Below are 15,259 nucleotides of genomic sequence, written 5' to 3'. Positions count from 1 at the left end.
TTTCAGGAGTTTGTATGTACCTCACCCTTGGCAAGTATTTGTTTCTTATGACGGCGCATATTGCTCATACACCACCAAGGTACTAGCTAGGAAGGGTAATTTCCCTCGTGGGATGCACTTGCGCTAGCCTGTGTATTCAGTTAGAGACGGTTCAGGAGGTGAGCTCTTCCCCGGAACAGGCGGGATAGACAAATCTTGGCACGCATTGCGTTATGTGGTAGGAGTTACCGAAGCATTGCGGAGAAGATCCTACAAGGCAGATTCAGGTCATAGTTACGAACAAATGACAGCAGCCTTGATCCTTCCCAGGGGGTGGTCAAGGGTATTGTAAAATGATCAGCAGACGTGTGTGACTGCAGGGTGGGTGACCCAGCATGAATGTTGCCACGGAAATCTGAGTTCGGAACCGATGTGGTTTCAATACCCGACATGAGGTACCTAGAAACTGGTTGCCGAAGGAAACCCAAGTGCATAAGTTTTGCGTACCCAGCGACTTTTATGGTGAAGTTATTCTAGGCGGCCTAGACACTATTACTCACGATAGTAACAGCGAAAGAGGAACACTGAGCAATCAGGCACTTTTACCGCTACTTTTTATGTGGTAAGAAATATCGTCTACAGCCTTTACCACTTCAAATCGTAGCATTGTTACTAAGGCTAACCTAATGTATGATAGGACCACTGTATTAGACAGAAAAGAAGGGAACGTCAAGACGTACACACGGCCTTGCCCACCATGGCACTGCCATACACAACCCTTTCTCACTTAGAAGAGCTTCTCCGGCAGGCATGTACCAACGCAAGTCGTCTTCGATCAGGAGTAGCTCTAGTCTTACCAGATAACATTGCTTGTTACTCAACCTCCTTCACATTGTGGGTCGACTTGGTCCAAGCCAAGTCAGGGATCAACATCCAACAAGCTGCCCAGGCTTGTGCGAAAACTGTGACGGGGGACAGCGACCATACTGTTCACGCCTAGGTTTTTCATCTTGAACAAGATCACGAAGATCAAGAAGCATATAAGGAAAGCTTTGTTCTAGTAGCTGCGAGAAAGTCGGTATTCACGGGCGAGGTTGAGGCCGATGAGAAACTCACCTTCAACCGCGCACCGTGGAACACCTGGTTCAAGGGCTTCAGGTATGAGCGACTGGCCTCAGCAGGCGAAGAGAAAAGTTCCAGGCATGAGAAGCTCTGGGGCCTTCCAAAGGTGTATTGGGCCACTGGTGTCCTCTTGGTCATGATAGCCGCCACTCTCCTCATCACAACTTTCGATAAGTCTGCGACCAAATGGCCCTTTGATGGTTACGTCCGATATCCATCGTCTGGCAGCGAGGGTCCTAGGCGCCAACTGCGCATTCTGTACCACAACGCTACAGAATGGTCACGTAACAATCCCCATGATCATGGCGAGTGGAAGATTCGGATAGATGATCAATCACTGATACCTATCGAGGCGTGGGATGAAGATGAAGACCGGTACCAGCAGTGGTTCCACGACCGGTATGATGTCATGCGTGAAGTCGTTGAGAACAAAAGCTATATACGTCCCAGCTGGCTTGGGTCTATGGAAATTGCAGTGCCTTGGGACGACGAGTTTCAATTGGCACACTGCATCGTTGCTATGAGACGATACTGGAAAGCCAAGGAGACTGTAGGCATGTGTACCCGCGCGATATTGCGCCTCCTCATATCGAACATTGTCTCAACTGGCTAGAAGGGGTCGCCTTCTCACCTAACCCCGGATTGCCGGATATTGGACTGGATATGGCTTGGCAAACCAAGGTCTGTTTCTGAGGAACAATTGTCACTTTAATTTAAGGATGTTATCGATAGGTACCGGAGTAAATAATGTGGAATATTTAAACCGAAATTCTCCCAGTCAGTACCCAAAGTCATAAGACTTAAGTAACGAGAAGCGTCAACTTCCGAGCGCCCCACCTGAGAATAACATATGTACATCATACATCGCCTTCGCCGGCCTGAATGAAATGGTCTGTGACTTCAAGCGCATTATTTACTGCATCGGTAACCCGGCCTTAATTACTGCCCAGAGCTTAGTCATCATGGAGTCTAAAATACCTCCTGGTCCTATCACACTGCGTGGAGCGGTGTTTACGTGAAACTGTCTTCTTCTAGAGTATCAGGATACAGTGTCGCCGGCGATCATGCTTCTGTCTATTCTATGCCAATTGTGGCTTGTATTGTACGGCAATAGCAAATGGATAAACTTGGCTAGCTCCTTCTTGGCAAGAATTGTTCACCAATATAGGTAGGCATGTCCTGCCATGCCCGCAGTGGTGGGCTGATAGCTAGCGTGGAACTTGCCTGCAGATTTGGCTGAGTACCTGTGGGCAATAATGGTACCATGCTTCTCAAACGCATTTGTACCCGTAGCAATGCGACGTTCCATTTTATTGGCGAGGCAAAGTTACCGGCAACTATCTGCCTACGTATGTACTACGGTTACATCTCCGGCGCTACTGCTAGCGCATCGATGGCTATAAAGGTTCGGATATCACCCACCTCAATTCCATCAAAGCCCTCACGTTTTTCTAGGTTTACAGGCCGCGACCAAAGTATCAGCTCTTTCCACCAAGTTTGTCATATCTGAGCCCGTTCGCAACTATGACTCATCCTACGCCATCACAGGCCCTTCTCATGATCATTCCGGGCAATAAAATTGTTCCGACAATGGAGAAAATCGTAGCAGAGATCCGTGAGGTTCGTGAACGTGTGGCACGAACCATTCAGCCGTCAGAAGCTTGCTTCCAGAACGTCATTAATCCGCTTATCAATATCGAGAATAAAACGCAAGGCAAGGTTGGAGTCATCGCAATGTTACGCTACGCATCACCTGATAAGCATTCTCGGGAAGCATCTGACGAGGCTTGCAAGCTCTGGGTGGAGTGTGAAGGAGAGTTCACCTCAAGGAGAGATCTCTATCTTCTCGTAAAAGCGGTTATGGACAAGTCCGAGCCACTTGCTCCAGAATCAGCCAAGTACCTGGATAGACTACTCAGGGTTTTCAAGCAGTATGGTCATGGAGTGCTTAGTGCCGAGCAGATAGTGCACTACTCGGAAACGAAAAACCATATCGATGATTTGCGGCGCGAATATAACGCGAACATCCGAAATGAAGATGGTAAGCAGCGATTCTTACTTGAGGAGTTGGAGGGAGTGCTTCCCCGTGACCTTGATCTTTTTTCCAAAGGTACCGAGGATGGGGACAGCGTGATATATGTTCCATTCGGGAGAGATGATGTCGACGCCTTGTTGGAGCATGCATCCAATCCTACAACTCGGAAGAAGATTTACGTCGCCAACGCACATAAGCTTCCACAGAACGTGGAACTATTAAGAGAAATTATTATAAAGAGGGATGAGAATGCACGCTTGCTCGGTTACGGCAGTCATGCTTCACTCAGGATTGAAAACCGTGCTGCCGAATCTCCTGGCTGGGTGATCAACTTACTGGACGAGCTTGAAAAAGCAATCTTGCCCCAAGGACAGCAAGAAATGAACCAGTTGCTAGAGCTAAGGATAAAGGACTCGGCCCAAAATTACCAACTCCCTGAAAATCAGCCCCGTCAAATGCCACCATGGGACTTTTGGTACTATGCCCGGATGGCAGAAGAAAATCTCCAAGTAAACCACGCCAAGATTTCTGAGTACTTCCCAATGCGAAACACTGTTTCCGCTATGCTAGAAATATTTGCGTCGTGTTTACAACTGCGGTTTACCCCACTTCCACCAGCGTCCTTGGAAGACTGTGTTTGGCATGAAGATGTTGAGGTGTGGAGCGTCTGGGACAACAGGGAGACTTCGAGAGATGAATTCGTTGGATACCTCTATGCAGACTTACTGTCGAGGCCTAACAAGTATCGGGGCTCGCAGAATGTGAATCTTCAATGTGTATGTCCTTTATATTCCCCTAAAGACCCTGTATACGGGCGAAGCTAACTCCAAACACCACGGATATAGGGCTATTTGAAGGACGATGGTAGTAGGGTGTACCCTGCAACAATCCTTATGTGCAGTTTTCCCCGTCCAACGAGTGCTGGCAGCGTTTTGCTTAAGCATCATGAGATTGTCTCCCTTTTCCACGGTAAGAAATGTGAACCTGTCCTTTGATCTAATTATTCACCAGGTACACTACTTACATGAATTGAGCAGAACTCGGACACGGAATCCACGACCTTATCTCCAGGACATCATACATCAAATTTCATGGCCACAGTGTGGTCCGTGAATTTGAAGAGGCATTGGGCGTCATGCTAGAGAACTGGTGCTGGATAAAGCAAGAATTGAGGAGCATGAGCCGCCATTATACCACGATGGATCCCAGCGTTCTAGAAACATGGAAAGCCGAACATCCGGGAGCACCCATTCCACCAAAGCAAATTCCGGATGACATTCTGGACAGCCTTATCGAAAGTCGCAACACATATCGGGCTCTGTGGTTTCTACGTCAGCTGTAAGTTAATCCACTACAACAAACGGAGTGCATCTTACTAAGTGGGTTCTCTATGCAGCGCTTTTTCCCGCTTCGACATGGCCCTCCATCATCTTAGCAGCCACGAGGAGGCTTTAGCCTTGGATCTGGCAGATATTTACCACAATTTGGTAAAGCGACTATCCTTACTGGAGACTCCAGACACCCAAGATCGCGGATATCCATTCGCTAGCATTGGGCATTTGATGGCTGGATATGACGCGGGGTACTATTCTTATATCAGGTAAGTTTTGGCTTTTGCGAGCATCACTATGGTACTAACCATTACATACTAATCCTTACTTAACTTGTGAAGTGCCCATGTATTTGCTGCGGATCTCTTCGAGAGCGCCTTTGCAGAAGACCCACGCAGCGAGGCTGCTTGGGCTAAGTTTCGTGGTGGAATCCTCGAGCCTGGAGCAAGCCGCGACGAGCTACAGATATTGAAAGAATTTCTAGGCCATCCTCCGAGCGCGGAAGCCTTCCTCCGTAATTTCACGAAACCCTGAATAGGCAAAAGAAACCAGGCCGTCGCGGAGTATATAAGGTGATGGACGGACAGAGGATTTAAGATAGATTCCTTTGGTTCCCTACTTTTGCTATTCTTGTTGTCTTTGGTGTCTGATCCTTCTGTATAGACTGCTCGTCAGTATTGGCTCGACTCATTTTCTACTGACAATTATCGACTGGACGAGTCCTATCGCATTATTGCACTATCGCAAACACCAGTCGACAAGTCGGCATGTTCGTGAGGCCTTCAGGAGGCTACAGGCTAGGCCACCCAGGATCTGGGCTCTTTCAATGGGACCAGGCTTCAGCGATGGTCTTCTGTAAACTGTTTTGATAGTACTTAAGATTTATATCAATTTTTGCTAAGCACCCTAATTTCTGTAGACCACCTGGCAACCCTGGTTCTTGGTTTGCCTTTTCTTCGTAAGTATAAACGGTCCTGTGTGTTCTTCATGTTTGTAATGCCCATCATACCATTAGCATTCGCCTAATTATGACCCCGATCTTGCCTTGTTATTCTGAGACTTTATCATGTCAGCACCCTTTGAATCAGATTAGCGAGAGACCTGAGCAATCAATCTTGACTTATCAAGAACACGATAAGGAGGAATGATCAACCTTTTCAGCCAAAGCATACACTATAGACTGCAGATCTGCATTAGCTATGAGTGGAATGATGCTTGAATCAATAACGCGAAGGTTTCGAACCCCGTACAACTTCAGATCAACGTCGACAACCCCACCGTACTCGCGAGGCAGCATGGCTGCTGTGCCGCAAGGATGGAAACTAGTATTGACCATACTTTTGACCAGATTCTCTAGGACTATCTAGTTCTCGAATATGATGCTCGTATCAGGTGCAGGGTGTAAACTCCTCATAGCTAAGGTCCGAACGAGATTTCGGTTCCACCGCAAACCCATCACTAGAGCATCCCGAACGAACTAGTACGCACCATACCGTGGATCGATCTCAACCCCGTCGAGAATCTCAGACGATTTTGGTCGGAAATAACCCCGGGTGAACGGACGCTGCTATGCAACTTGGAGAATGCCAGTTAAATCTGCCATAATCTCGACGACACCCTCCCCTAATGTATTTAACGAGCGCAGAATTAATGCATTTTGGGCCTCATAGCCTCTACGTAGTTCTTTAGTATAGTTAGATGGAAGATACGAACTAGCATTAGCAAAGGACAGATTAGCAAGAACAGACGGCCATGTTTCTATAAGACAGTCCATTAGCAGGTTGCAGATTAATTCTATCAGAGTTGCTATAAGAGGTCCAGTTCTGTTATCATAATATGCCTCTTTCGCAAGCTATAAGGACTGTTCTGCGAGGTTTCTAGTGGTAAATAGCTTGGTGTTCTTGTCTTTGAAGTAAGGACAATTAGATGATTAGCGGTGAGAGGGCTATGGTTCGGCCAGGGACATACATTCGTACAACGACTACGTCATGGCATGATCCTGCAGATTGTTCCTAACATCTGGTAGATCAACCACTGGTGAAATTTCTACATCTTTGATGGTGGAGAAAGGTCGATGCCCGAGACTTGAAAGAGTGCTGGGCTCCAGATCGCACCTGTAGCTACGATTACTTCTTGACGAGCAGTGAAACTACTATTATGATATCTATCCGCCGCATAAGTAAACTAGAATTTGTCTTACTTGTTGGTCATCTCGTAGATTAAGGAGATAGGTGCGTCGTCAAGGATAGCTGGCAGAGGATCAACCTTTACTCCCTTAACAATTATATTTGAGTTGTTAACTTGATCGTTAAAGATCAAGCGTGTCACTATTTCCGTCGCAAGATGTAGGTTGTTTCTATGTATTGCGCTGCTCAAGTAGGCCGTTGTAGCATCGCAGCGCGATTGATTTGTAAGTAAAAGACTAAATGGGGGGACAGTAATTCCAGCATTAGTTCCCGATGACAGGTTATTAATGTACTCGATGCCTAGCTCTTTGTTTCCATTGATAAAGTTATCTATGGGAATGATTAGCGGCAGATCTCAGCATATATACACGTTGGCTCTGACTAAATTGGGAATAGAAATAGTTGGGGTACGAAAGCTGCACAAAACCATGGGAGCCGTATGTAGAGTCATTTTGACCGACAGAAACGTTCAAGCGTCTAGAACTGCCTAGGTTGCTGGTGAAGGATTCAACCTGTCGTGCTTAATGTGAGCTGGTTTGCCCTTTGGTAAAAATCGGGACTCGAACCTTTTCAAAATAAGGGACCATGTCATCCCAACCCCAACCATTGTTCCCCAAATCTTGCCATGCGTCGTAATCTGTGCGGGTACCACGAGTCCAGATCATGCCGTTGAGGATCGTACCGCCTCCTACAGTATGTCCTTGGCTCATAATTCTGGACCGACCGTCGAGGTAACCTTGAGCTACTGTGGTAATATTCCAATCGTACCACGATCCCAGAATTCTTTGGATAAAGATCAAAGCTAGCATGGCTTTAATGGTTGCAGTTACGTGGCTTATTTTCTTCTCAACTTACGGCCTGGCTTTCTGGGAAGGAAGCAGCTTTCTTGTCCAGGATGTGCTCCGGCTTTCCAAATTGCTCATCATCACAATTTCTGCTATGATGGGTGCATCTTTATTTGGTAATGTAATGCCCAATTTACAGGCTCTCATAACAGCCATTGCAGCTTCCGCCAAAATCTCCTACACCATCGACCGTGTTTCGCCTCTCGATCCAACCAGCGAGGAGTGCGATAAGTTAAACCATGTGGATGGCAGCATTCGCATGGAGAATATCAAACATATATATCCGTCACGACCCGAGAATGTTGTATTCAAGGAAATCAACCTTCTTATTCTTGCTGGCAAACCCACTGCTCTCGTCGGCGGGTCGGGCTCTGGAAAGAGCACTATTGTGGACCTAATCGAGCGTTTTTACATTCCCGTGGAAGGTATAATCTATCTCGACGGTCACGATATCAGCAGCTCAACCTAAGGTGGTTGCGCCCGCAAATATGTCTGGTCAGTTAAGAGCCAAGTCTCTTTGGAACCACTATTTACCACAACATCCGCTACGGCTTGATTGGCACTAAATTTGAGGTTGATAGTGAGGAAAGGCAACGAAAGATCATTATTGAGGCGGCCAGAAGCAACGTACTGCCATTGCCCGGGCCATCGTATCTGACCCAAAGAGTCAGCACACCCCCCATTCAAGAATTCCATGATACGACCGATTCTAATGGCCTACAGTTCTTCTCCCTGACGAAGCCACGTCGGCACTAGACACCAAATCCGAGACTATCGTGCAAGCTGCATTAGAAACTGCATCTGCCGGTAGTACCATAATTACCATTGCTCATTACCTGTCCACCATCAAGAATTCCCACAATATCATCATCTTATCCCAGGGTCGTGTGATTGAGCAAGGAACTCATGATGTATTGCTTAAGAAGGAGGGGCTTATTGCAAGTTAGTTTCTACACTGGAAATTGGCACAACCGAAGCTATGGCACCTGGAATAGAGATTGAGCACTGCGAGCAGGGTATATTCCTACCCACAACAACTGAGAAGACCACCACGCAAATGGCTTCTGAGGCTCTAAAGTCCACAGAAGATAAGCACATATAACGTCTGGAACTTGATATCGTTCGTCACCTCATTGAATAAACGTGAGTGGAAGCTGATGCTGGCTGGACTCATATTCTCAGTTGTATGCGGCGGTGGTATTTCTACTATGGCAGGTGAGAATTATCTTCCTCTCTCCTTCTCCATCTGATCAGCTACTTACATAGACATGACTATACGTAGTCTTTTACGCCAAGCAAGTCGTCACTCTGTCTCAACCTATGACCAGTTCCAATCGACAACAAATCAAAAAGGACTCCGATTCTGTAGTGCAATTTTCTTGGTGTTGGCAATTGTCCAGTTCGTCTCCTTTGGTTTGCAGGGTACTGCATTTGCTGTGTGTTCTGAACGCCTGGTTCACCGCGTCCGGGCTAGCGCTTTTAGATTAATGCTCAGACAAGATACTTCCTTTTTTGACAAAGATGAGAATAGTACAGGAGCTTTGACTTCGTTTTTATCAACTGAAACAACCCGCGTGGCTGGCCTAAGCGGCGTCACTCTCGGAACTTTACTCATGAAGATGATGACTCTCCTTTTTTCCATTATGATGTCTATTGCTGTCGGATGGAAGCTGTCCCTGGTATGCATGTCAGCCATTCTAGTTCTTCTAGGCTGTGGTCTCCTCCGTGTCTGGATGCTAGATCATTACATCGGCGTCCCAAGATCACTTACACAGCGTCTGCTACATTCGGTGTTTGGAGTTCTAAGCTCGGTTTTGCACCCGTCTTTCAGATAAACGACTCTGAATTGTTAATAATAGTATATCAAAGCACGAAACATATGAATCAAGGTGTCATACTCGCAACGATTGAATCGTTCGGATGGAAGGCATAGCCACAAGCGCCGCACATCGAGTGGACGTGAACATAGAACGATGACTTCTCTGTCATATTTATGTCGCGATCGAACGTGTGACTTTTGGTTGCCAGGAGCTTAATGGGTAGATCTAATCGGGTGCATACTGTTATGCTGATTGCCAATCTCAAAAATCCTAAGCGACGTAGTAAATGCGAGTTACGTTAACAATTCCAGCGACTTGCAGGCACCAAATAATCTCCCCACTATTTACGAGCAGTGAGTACAGCACGTGGTTTTGCAGGCATATGCCAAGCATCGGTTTGCTTATTTAATGCCCGCAAATCTCTCAGCAACCAGTCCTTATGCTATTGAACTGGGCATCCAGGTTGGCCTCAAACACCACTCTAAGAGCCACAGGTAAAAATCCGATCATTGATTGCATAAGCACGAAAACGTGTATATAGTAACCGAACGCATTGCATTACTTGACGTACGTGAAGAAACGTGGCGTGACGTGTCTAAGAAAGCTACGCGAAAACAAAGAATATCATATAATGGCCATGATCAGGCCACAAAAGAAGAGACGGGTACCTCGGCTGATTTCATTATGCCGTGAAAGAATATGCACAATATGACTATAGAGGTACACTACGTATCCCTAGAATAGATTGATTGGTTGATTGATTGTATTTAACGTAGGGACCGTCCCTATTAGGGCAAACCACGCCTCCCAGAGCCATACATCGCAGGGTTGTAGAGGTGTCAGTGTATGTATACACATATCAGAGCCGCTCACGTGCCAATCCACGCTATTGCGGTATCATGCTGGCGCTGCCAGATGATTTTAGTCAGTATCCAAGCTCGATTCCGTCGGAAAACATCCCCGTCCATTGCTATCCGACCGATTAGTCCGCAGTCCTCCGGTTTGAATATCGTCCCAGTAGTCGTTCGATATCCGTCGAATTGGTAAAGGTGAAAGTAGGTGATGTTGCTTCCGCCGGCGGGGAAAAACCACTGGGGTGGAAAAACCCGCCAGAATTGGATATGTGAGGAAGACTCTTTGGTCATCGGGCTCTGCGATAGAGCCCATCTCACTGTCGTGTGCCTGTTGACGACTGGCACAAGCCGGGTTAAGGGGACCGTAGCGGGATTCGAACGGAGGAATGTCGGTAACCATATTTTCAATCCCTAAGGCTTTTGTCAAGGCGGTTATAATCGGCATCGTGGTTCTAGGTTTATTAGTTCTGAAAATAAAATGAAAGATACGTTGAGAAGACATGATTATTTAAAAGTGCTACGCAGAGGTATGGATGCAAATAAAATATAAAATCTAACATTATAAATATGATTTTATGCCTAGTCGGATCCTTTTTACTTAGTTTGCCATTATGATATGGCGCCGGCACCGATATCAGCCGAGGTTCAATAATTCTTAGCGAATTTATCGCATAAGTCCCGCTAATCGCGGGTGCTTTATACAAAAGATTCTTTTGCTAATATCGATGCTGCGGTGATAAAAAAAGACTTGAAGTGTTACAAACTCGGAATCAAAACATAGCGGCTTCATGGGCGTGTGAAGGAGAGCTAATGTAGTGACTATCACGACTCCTATTGATCCCATTCGGTCATAGCCTATCTATTTCCTGCCTGTATTTGCTCTTGCATTTGCCCTGTTTGATGCGGATCTCCTCGAAAATCACGTAAGCACCATAGAAAATAATAGACTTCGTGCCAGCTCTATGACCCTTAGCAGAGCGGAACCGAGTTAGCTGAAAGGCCTGAATGTTAGCTGGTGTAGTAGCGGAGCGAAACTGGGCGCAAATACCACGGCAAAACTGCGCCTGTGTAACTCTGGGCTTCCTGAGATACGCGTTGGTCTTCCGCGTATCTCGTCACATGTATCGTATACGGGTACTGAACCATTCTCTCCTCCCGGCAGGAACACGTCGCTAATATCGAAATCTGCACCGTTTATATTTACTACCTGCACCTTCAGGCTGTTGCTTAGGTATCGTATTGTTGGTAATATAATTTATGGCTAAGCGAGACATCATTTATCTATTTATTCAAACCCAGCTTTATTGGCTGCCATTGGTCTGGTTAACCCAACAGAAGTACGTGATTTCGATAACGCGCGGTTCTGGTCATGCCTCTTCCCAGACCTCCAAGCGCAGCTCCGCAGAAAATCGAGAAATTTGAGTGAGAGTGGCAGAGTTGATGATCTGGGTCTCCGTTTTATAGTGAAAGAGTGCAGTGCAACAACATACTCAAAACTTCGCTGGACAGTTCCGGCTGTATTTCGATTCCGCAGGATTCCGAGTCACTTACTTTGTACTTCGACGAGCTCAAGGAAAAAAGGCTCGATTATTTTGAAAAGACTAGCACTTTTGTATCTAAACTTCGCCATTTAGCTAAGTGGTCTCATGCACACCTCCGTGCCTGAATAACTCCCACTGATTAAAGAACACCAAACAGCAGAACTGAAGTACGAATTTCTCGCGCGCGATTCCCGGTTTGAGCTGTCTACGGTCGTATAAGCTTGTAATGCTTGGTGGAACCTAATGTTCATTCTAGCTACCCTACGATCCAATCTTATACTTAAAATAGCTTCCATAATGTCATTGGTTAACATTGATTCAGATGTGTTATCCGCTGCCAACCGTGTATTTGAGCGAAATCATGTCCTTCCCACCTCGACCGCGACCGTAGCCCTTACCTGTCAGTCTAAAGTACTGTTATTGTCCGTAGAAAGACTAATTTTCGAGCTGGGTTGCAGCTTCGTCGCCTTATACAAAAGTCCTTCGCCTTGAGACATGTTCTCAATCTGCAACTCGAAATTCAGTTTCAATCTGTTTAAGACTGAACAATACCCATTTCGTCAAAGAAAAATGAACGAAAGAAAAGAGAAAAGGCTCCTACTCTTTCCATAAAGCACTCATAGCTGGTGGTGATGTTCTTAATGATTCGCCACTAGGTTCTGAGGATTTTCAAGGCTTTGGATAAATCTTCAATCTTCTTCGCAAGTTTCAAACGACGCTTCTTGGCCAATTTCGTTTCGCCGATAATTTGCTCAAGTTGCTCTGGTTCTAGGTTGATGACCCATTCCTGATTGAAAACTTTCAAGGGGCTGGAAGGCCCATGCAGAAGGTGGTGATCAACGGCGAGCTGAAAGACATTGTCGATGAATCGGTCCAGCGCCAGGCCGTAATAAGCACGGAGATTGTCATGGATTTCTTCTTGCAACTGTTCCACATTGCGCTTGCCTTCGGCAGCTTTGGCAATGTCGTCCAAGTTCACCATGTATTGAAGCTCTCCGAACTGCTTGGTGTCTTTTCTAGCCTTTGGGCGAAGTAGTTCAGTAATTCGGTAGCCCCGAGCCCTAGAGAGATCTTCGTTAAACTGTCGATTGAGAGTGTAAGGGTGCTTGCGCTGCTCGACTTCAATCAGTAGGCTCGCCTGGGCCATTGCCATCTTATAGCGCTCGAGTAGGCTCTCGAGGATCGCGGACCACAACTGGTCACGGGCTTTCTCCTCCGAGCAGATGGTACATAGTGCGGCTTTTATGAAACGATGAACAGTGACAATAATTCTGCTCATATATGTCTTGGTTATCTCGCCCCATTTGCGCGATTGCTCTGCAAAGGCCACGGAAACCAAGTTTGTGTTGAATGTCCCGAGATCTAGACCTCTAGAACGCAAATAGACGCCATTTATCCATCCAGTAATATCTTCAGCCGGGAAGGGCAAAGCACTTGGAAGGACAATGATGTCATCGAGTTCAACGAGCTCCTCCAGAGTAAAATCGTTTATTCGTGCCTTTTGGAGTAGCGCTCGTAGAATTTCTATCATCGATTCTACTGGCTCTTCTTCGCAATTGGTGTCATAAGAGGCCTCAGAGTCCTCAGATGTTCCAGACAGTCCGATATTCTCAAAGCGCCGTGAATGGGCAACCTGTTTACAATCTGCATTGAAAACATCTGTGATGTTCACCACGTGAGTGATGAGACGGAGCTCGTCTTGATCAAAGACTGGGTCTGCATTATAGTCGGCTGCTAATGCCGCTCTGGCACGATCTTGGAAAGCCCCAGCAATGTGACTAAGGAAGCTGCGTTGCTCGCGTTCGTCCTGACGAGGCGGTCCAAGGCTGTCTAGTTCTCTTTTGCAATCCCTAATTTGATCGCTGACATCCCGGATCAATTTGGGAAATTCGCGTCGAGTGATTTCCACCAGAAGCGACGCCAGCATCTCCCTGAGGCTTTTGATACCTACTCGATCTTGTGGAAGATCATTCCATGGCTGCTGTCGGAAAATATGATCCAGTTCTGCCTGCTCAACTGTGCCGCTATTTGCTCCACGATTTCGGACAAGAAAGTAGCCAAGAGCGAGCGGCCGTTTCTTGCCCCAAACAAGGTCACATACAGCAGTCTGGGCAGTAGTTTCGAGTACCAAGTCGGGCTTTGTGAGCACGCCAAGCGTGCGCACACCATTTTTATCGTAATCTTCAGCAAGCTCCAAGATCTCTTGGGTCGCAATGTCGACATTGCTCGGGAGCACCGCTAGGATAATAGTGCGACTCTCCTTGATGTAACTTTTAACCAGGTCCCTCACCAAGATCATATCTTCCTTGGTGGTTCCTTGCATGGTGGTGCGGAAGATTCCTGGGACATCAATGATGGTCAAGTAGTCCACGGAAGGCCCATACACCTCGATTTTGAGAATGTCTTCACTGAACACGGTACCGTGTCCGGTCGAGACATCGGCCCGCAGACCCATTCTTTCATTCACCTAATCTTTTTTAAGCTACCATTCGATGAGAGTTATTCAAGAAATACTGACCTTCTTCAAAATGTCTACAAACTGCTCCCGAAATTTTAAACCAGAAGCGACCTGCAAGCGAAATCCCTCAACATGCTTTCTATGCTCGTCTGACGCGTGTGGGCCCGGAATAATACGTATCTCAACGCGATCCTCGCTGTCGCGTCGAAATGTAATCTGTGTCGCATAGCGGGTGCAAAGGCTTTGGTCTTTGGGGAACGGAATTCCACTCAAGCTCTCCAGTAAGGAGGATTTACCAGAGCTTTGGTCTCCAACAACAACAAGCTGTTTCACGCGTAAGCCTATGTGTGATAGTTCAGGATATTGCTCCTCTAATCTTACCTGAGGGAGAGGCACATGTTGACCAATATTCAAGTCGCGGAGCTTGTCGATTTTCTCTAGTAAGACCGGGTTTGACAAGAGAATAGTATCCCAACTAACGCTCATCTTGAACCTGTGTGGATGTGTATATTGTTCAGAGGAGGGATCTGTGAAAATGTGTCTTGGTTGTTAAATGAGATGGGGAGAGCTTGCGGGGTCCTTCTATGCCAGCTTCAAGACGCAATTGCTTCTTTTATAGGCGAGGGTCACATCTGTTTTGTCAAAAAGTTTGATCAATAACCGATTATCAATTGCTGTACAGCGGTATTGAAACTGCATCTTTTTACATGGCGCGGCTCGTAATTGGCTCTTTTTGAGGCTCTCACTGTCCCAACAGAGTATAGCCGTGTTGCTATGTGCATACCCATGCAATCAATTCGTTCATAAGAGCAAGATACTTCACCGAAAATAAAACTACCGATAGTTATTGGCTGGGATGTGAGAGATCGACGATGCCAAACGCATTTTGTGGTGCTTCAGTATCAAACATGAATCAAAGTGCTGTATTCTTGCTCGGTTTTCCGATGCGAGGCTTTCTATCGAACCGTGAGGAAAATGATCCTGTTCTGCTGTTGGCTTGCTGTGAGGTATGCATATGCACACTGCGGCCCCCTCTACACCAATATCTCAAGCCCCTCTCTCATTCGTCAGCATTGAGGCAACTTTAG

The 15,259-nt window shown here is 46.5% G+C and overlaps 6 protein-coding genes across 6 annotated transcripts; 3 read left to right on the top strand and 3 right to left on the bottom strand.

Annotated features, from left to right (window-relative positions):
* Positions 1 to 1,184: 1,184 nt before the first annotated feature.
* Positions 1,185 to 1,728, top strand: BKA67DRAFT_683703 (uncharacterized protein). The gene has a single exon (XM_046108975.1). The coding sequence runs from the start codon at positions 1,238 to 1,240 to the stop codon at positions 1,712 to 1,714; it is 477 nt and encodes a 158-aa protein (XP_045954727.1). The 5' UTR covers positions 1,185 to 1,237; the 3' UTR covers positions 1,715 to 1,728.
* An 817-nt stretch (positions 1,729 to 2,545) lies between these two features.
* On the top strand, positions 2,546 to 5,368 carry BKA67DRAFT_579851 (uncharacterized protein). Its single transcript, XM_046103797.1, has 5 exons — positions 2,546 to 3,912; positions 3,982 to 4,105; positions 4,174 to 4,474; positions 4,533 to 4,736; positions 4,809 to 5,368. The coding sequence occupies exons 1-5, from the start codon at positions 2,626 to 2,628 to the stop codon at positions 4,999 to 5,001; spliced, it is 2,109 nt and encodes a 702-aa protein (XP_045954726.1). The 5' UTR covers positions 2,546 to 2,625; the 3' UTR covers positions 5,002 to 5,368.
* Positions 5,369 to 5,416: 48 nt separating this feature from the next.
* Positions 5,417 to 5,932, bottom strand: BKA67DRAFT_579850 (GMC oxidoreductase-domain-containing protein). The gene is made up of 2 exons (XM_046103796.1): positions 5,875 to 5,932; positions 5,417 to 5,826 (listed from the first exon to the last, which is right to left on the bottom strand). The coding sequence occupies exons 1-2, from the start codon at positions 5,921 to 5,923 to the stop codon at positions 5,591 to 5,593; spliced, it is 285 nt and encodes a 94-aa protein (XP_045954725.1). The 5' UTR covers positions 5,924 to 5,932; the 3' UTR covers positions 5,417 to 5,590.
* A 1,528-nt stretch (positions 5,933 to 7,460) lies between these two features.
* BKA67DRAFT_540022 (P-loop containing nucleoside triphosphate hydrolase protein) lies at positions 7,461 to 8,445 on the top strand (the record flags this gene model as incomplete). Its single annotated transcript, XM_046100721.1, has 2 exons — positions 7,461 to 7,923; positions 8,222 to 8,445. 2 exons carry the CDS (start codon positions 7,461 to 7,463, stop codon positions 8,443 to 8,445), a joined length of 687 nt encoding a protein of 228 aa, XP_045954724.1.
* Positions 8,446 to 11,020: 2,575 nt separating this feature from the next.
* BKA67DRAFT_523486 (uncharacterized protein) lies at positions 11,021 to 11,352 on the bottom strand (the record flags this gene model as incomplete). The annotated part of the gene is made up of 2 exons (XM_046098477.1): positions 11,021 to 11,184; positions 11,208 to 11,352. Coding segments are annotated over 2 exons (309 nt in total), but the record flags the coding sequence as incomplete, so codon positions are not given.
* Positions 11,353 to 12,365: 1,013 nt separating this feature from the next.
* Positions 12,366 to 14,657, bottom strand: BKA67DRAFT_523274 (P-loop containing nucleoside triphosphate hydrolase protein; the record flags this gene model as incomplete). The annotated part of the gene is made up of 3 exons (XM_046098448.1): positions 12,366 to 14,180; positions 14,232 to 14,495; positions 14,553 to 14,657. 3 exons carry the CDS (start codon positions 14,655 to 14,657, stop codon positions 12,366 to 12,368), a joined length of 2,184 nt encoding a protein of 727 aa, XP_045954722.1.
* Between the last annotated feature and the right edge of the window lie 602 nt (positions 14,658 to 15,259).

This window comes from Truncatella angustata (genome assembly GCF_020726525.1).
Source record: "Truncatella angustata strain MPI-SDFR-AT-0073 chromosome Unknown BKA67scaffold_8, whole genome shotgun sequence".
NCBI classification, from domain to species: domain Eukaryota; kingdom Fungi; phylum Ascomycota; class Sordariomycetes; order Amphisphaeriales; family Sporocadaceae; genus Truncatella; species Truncatella angustata.
Note: the sequence above shows the minus strand (reverse complement) of the source record. Positions and strands in the feature narration are given on the sequence as shown.

Bases quoted from the DNA above. Each gene is read 5' to 3' on its own strand.
- BKA67DRAFT_683703 (XM_046108975.1), top strand. From the start codon at position 1,238: ATGATAGCCGCCACTCTCCTCATCACAACTTTCGATAAGTCTGCGACC.
- BKA67DRAFT_579850 (XM_046103796.1), bottom strand. From the start codon at position 5,923: ATGGGTTTGCGGTGGAACCGAAATCTCGTTCGGACCTTAGCTATGAGG. The intron at 5,827-5,874 runs GTTTACACCCTG...AGAACTAGATAG, and splicing joins TCGGACCTTAGCTATGAGGA to TCCTAGAGAATCTGGTCAAA.
- BKA67DRAFT_579851 (XM_046103797.1), top strand. From the start codon at position 2,626: ATGACTCATCCTACGCCATCACAGGCCCTTCTCATGATCATTCCGGGC. The intron at 3,913-3,981 runs GTATGTCCTTTA...CCACGGATATAG, and splicing joins AGAATGTGAATCTTCAATGT to GGCTATTTGAAGGACGATGG. The intron at 4,475-4,532 runs GTAAGTTAATCC...TTCTCTATGCAG, and splicing joins CTGTGGTTTCTACGTCAGCT to CGCTTTTTCCCGCTTCGACA.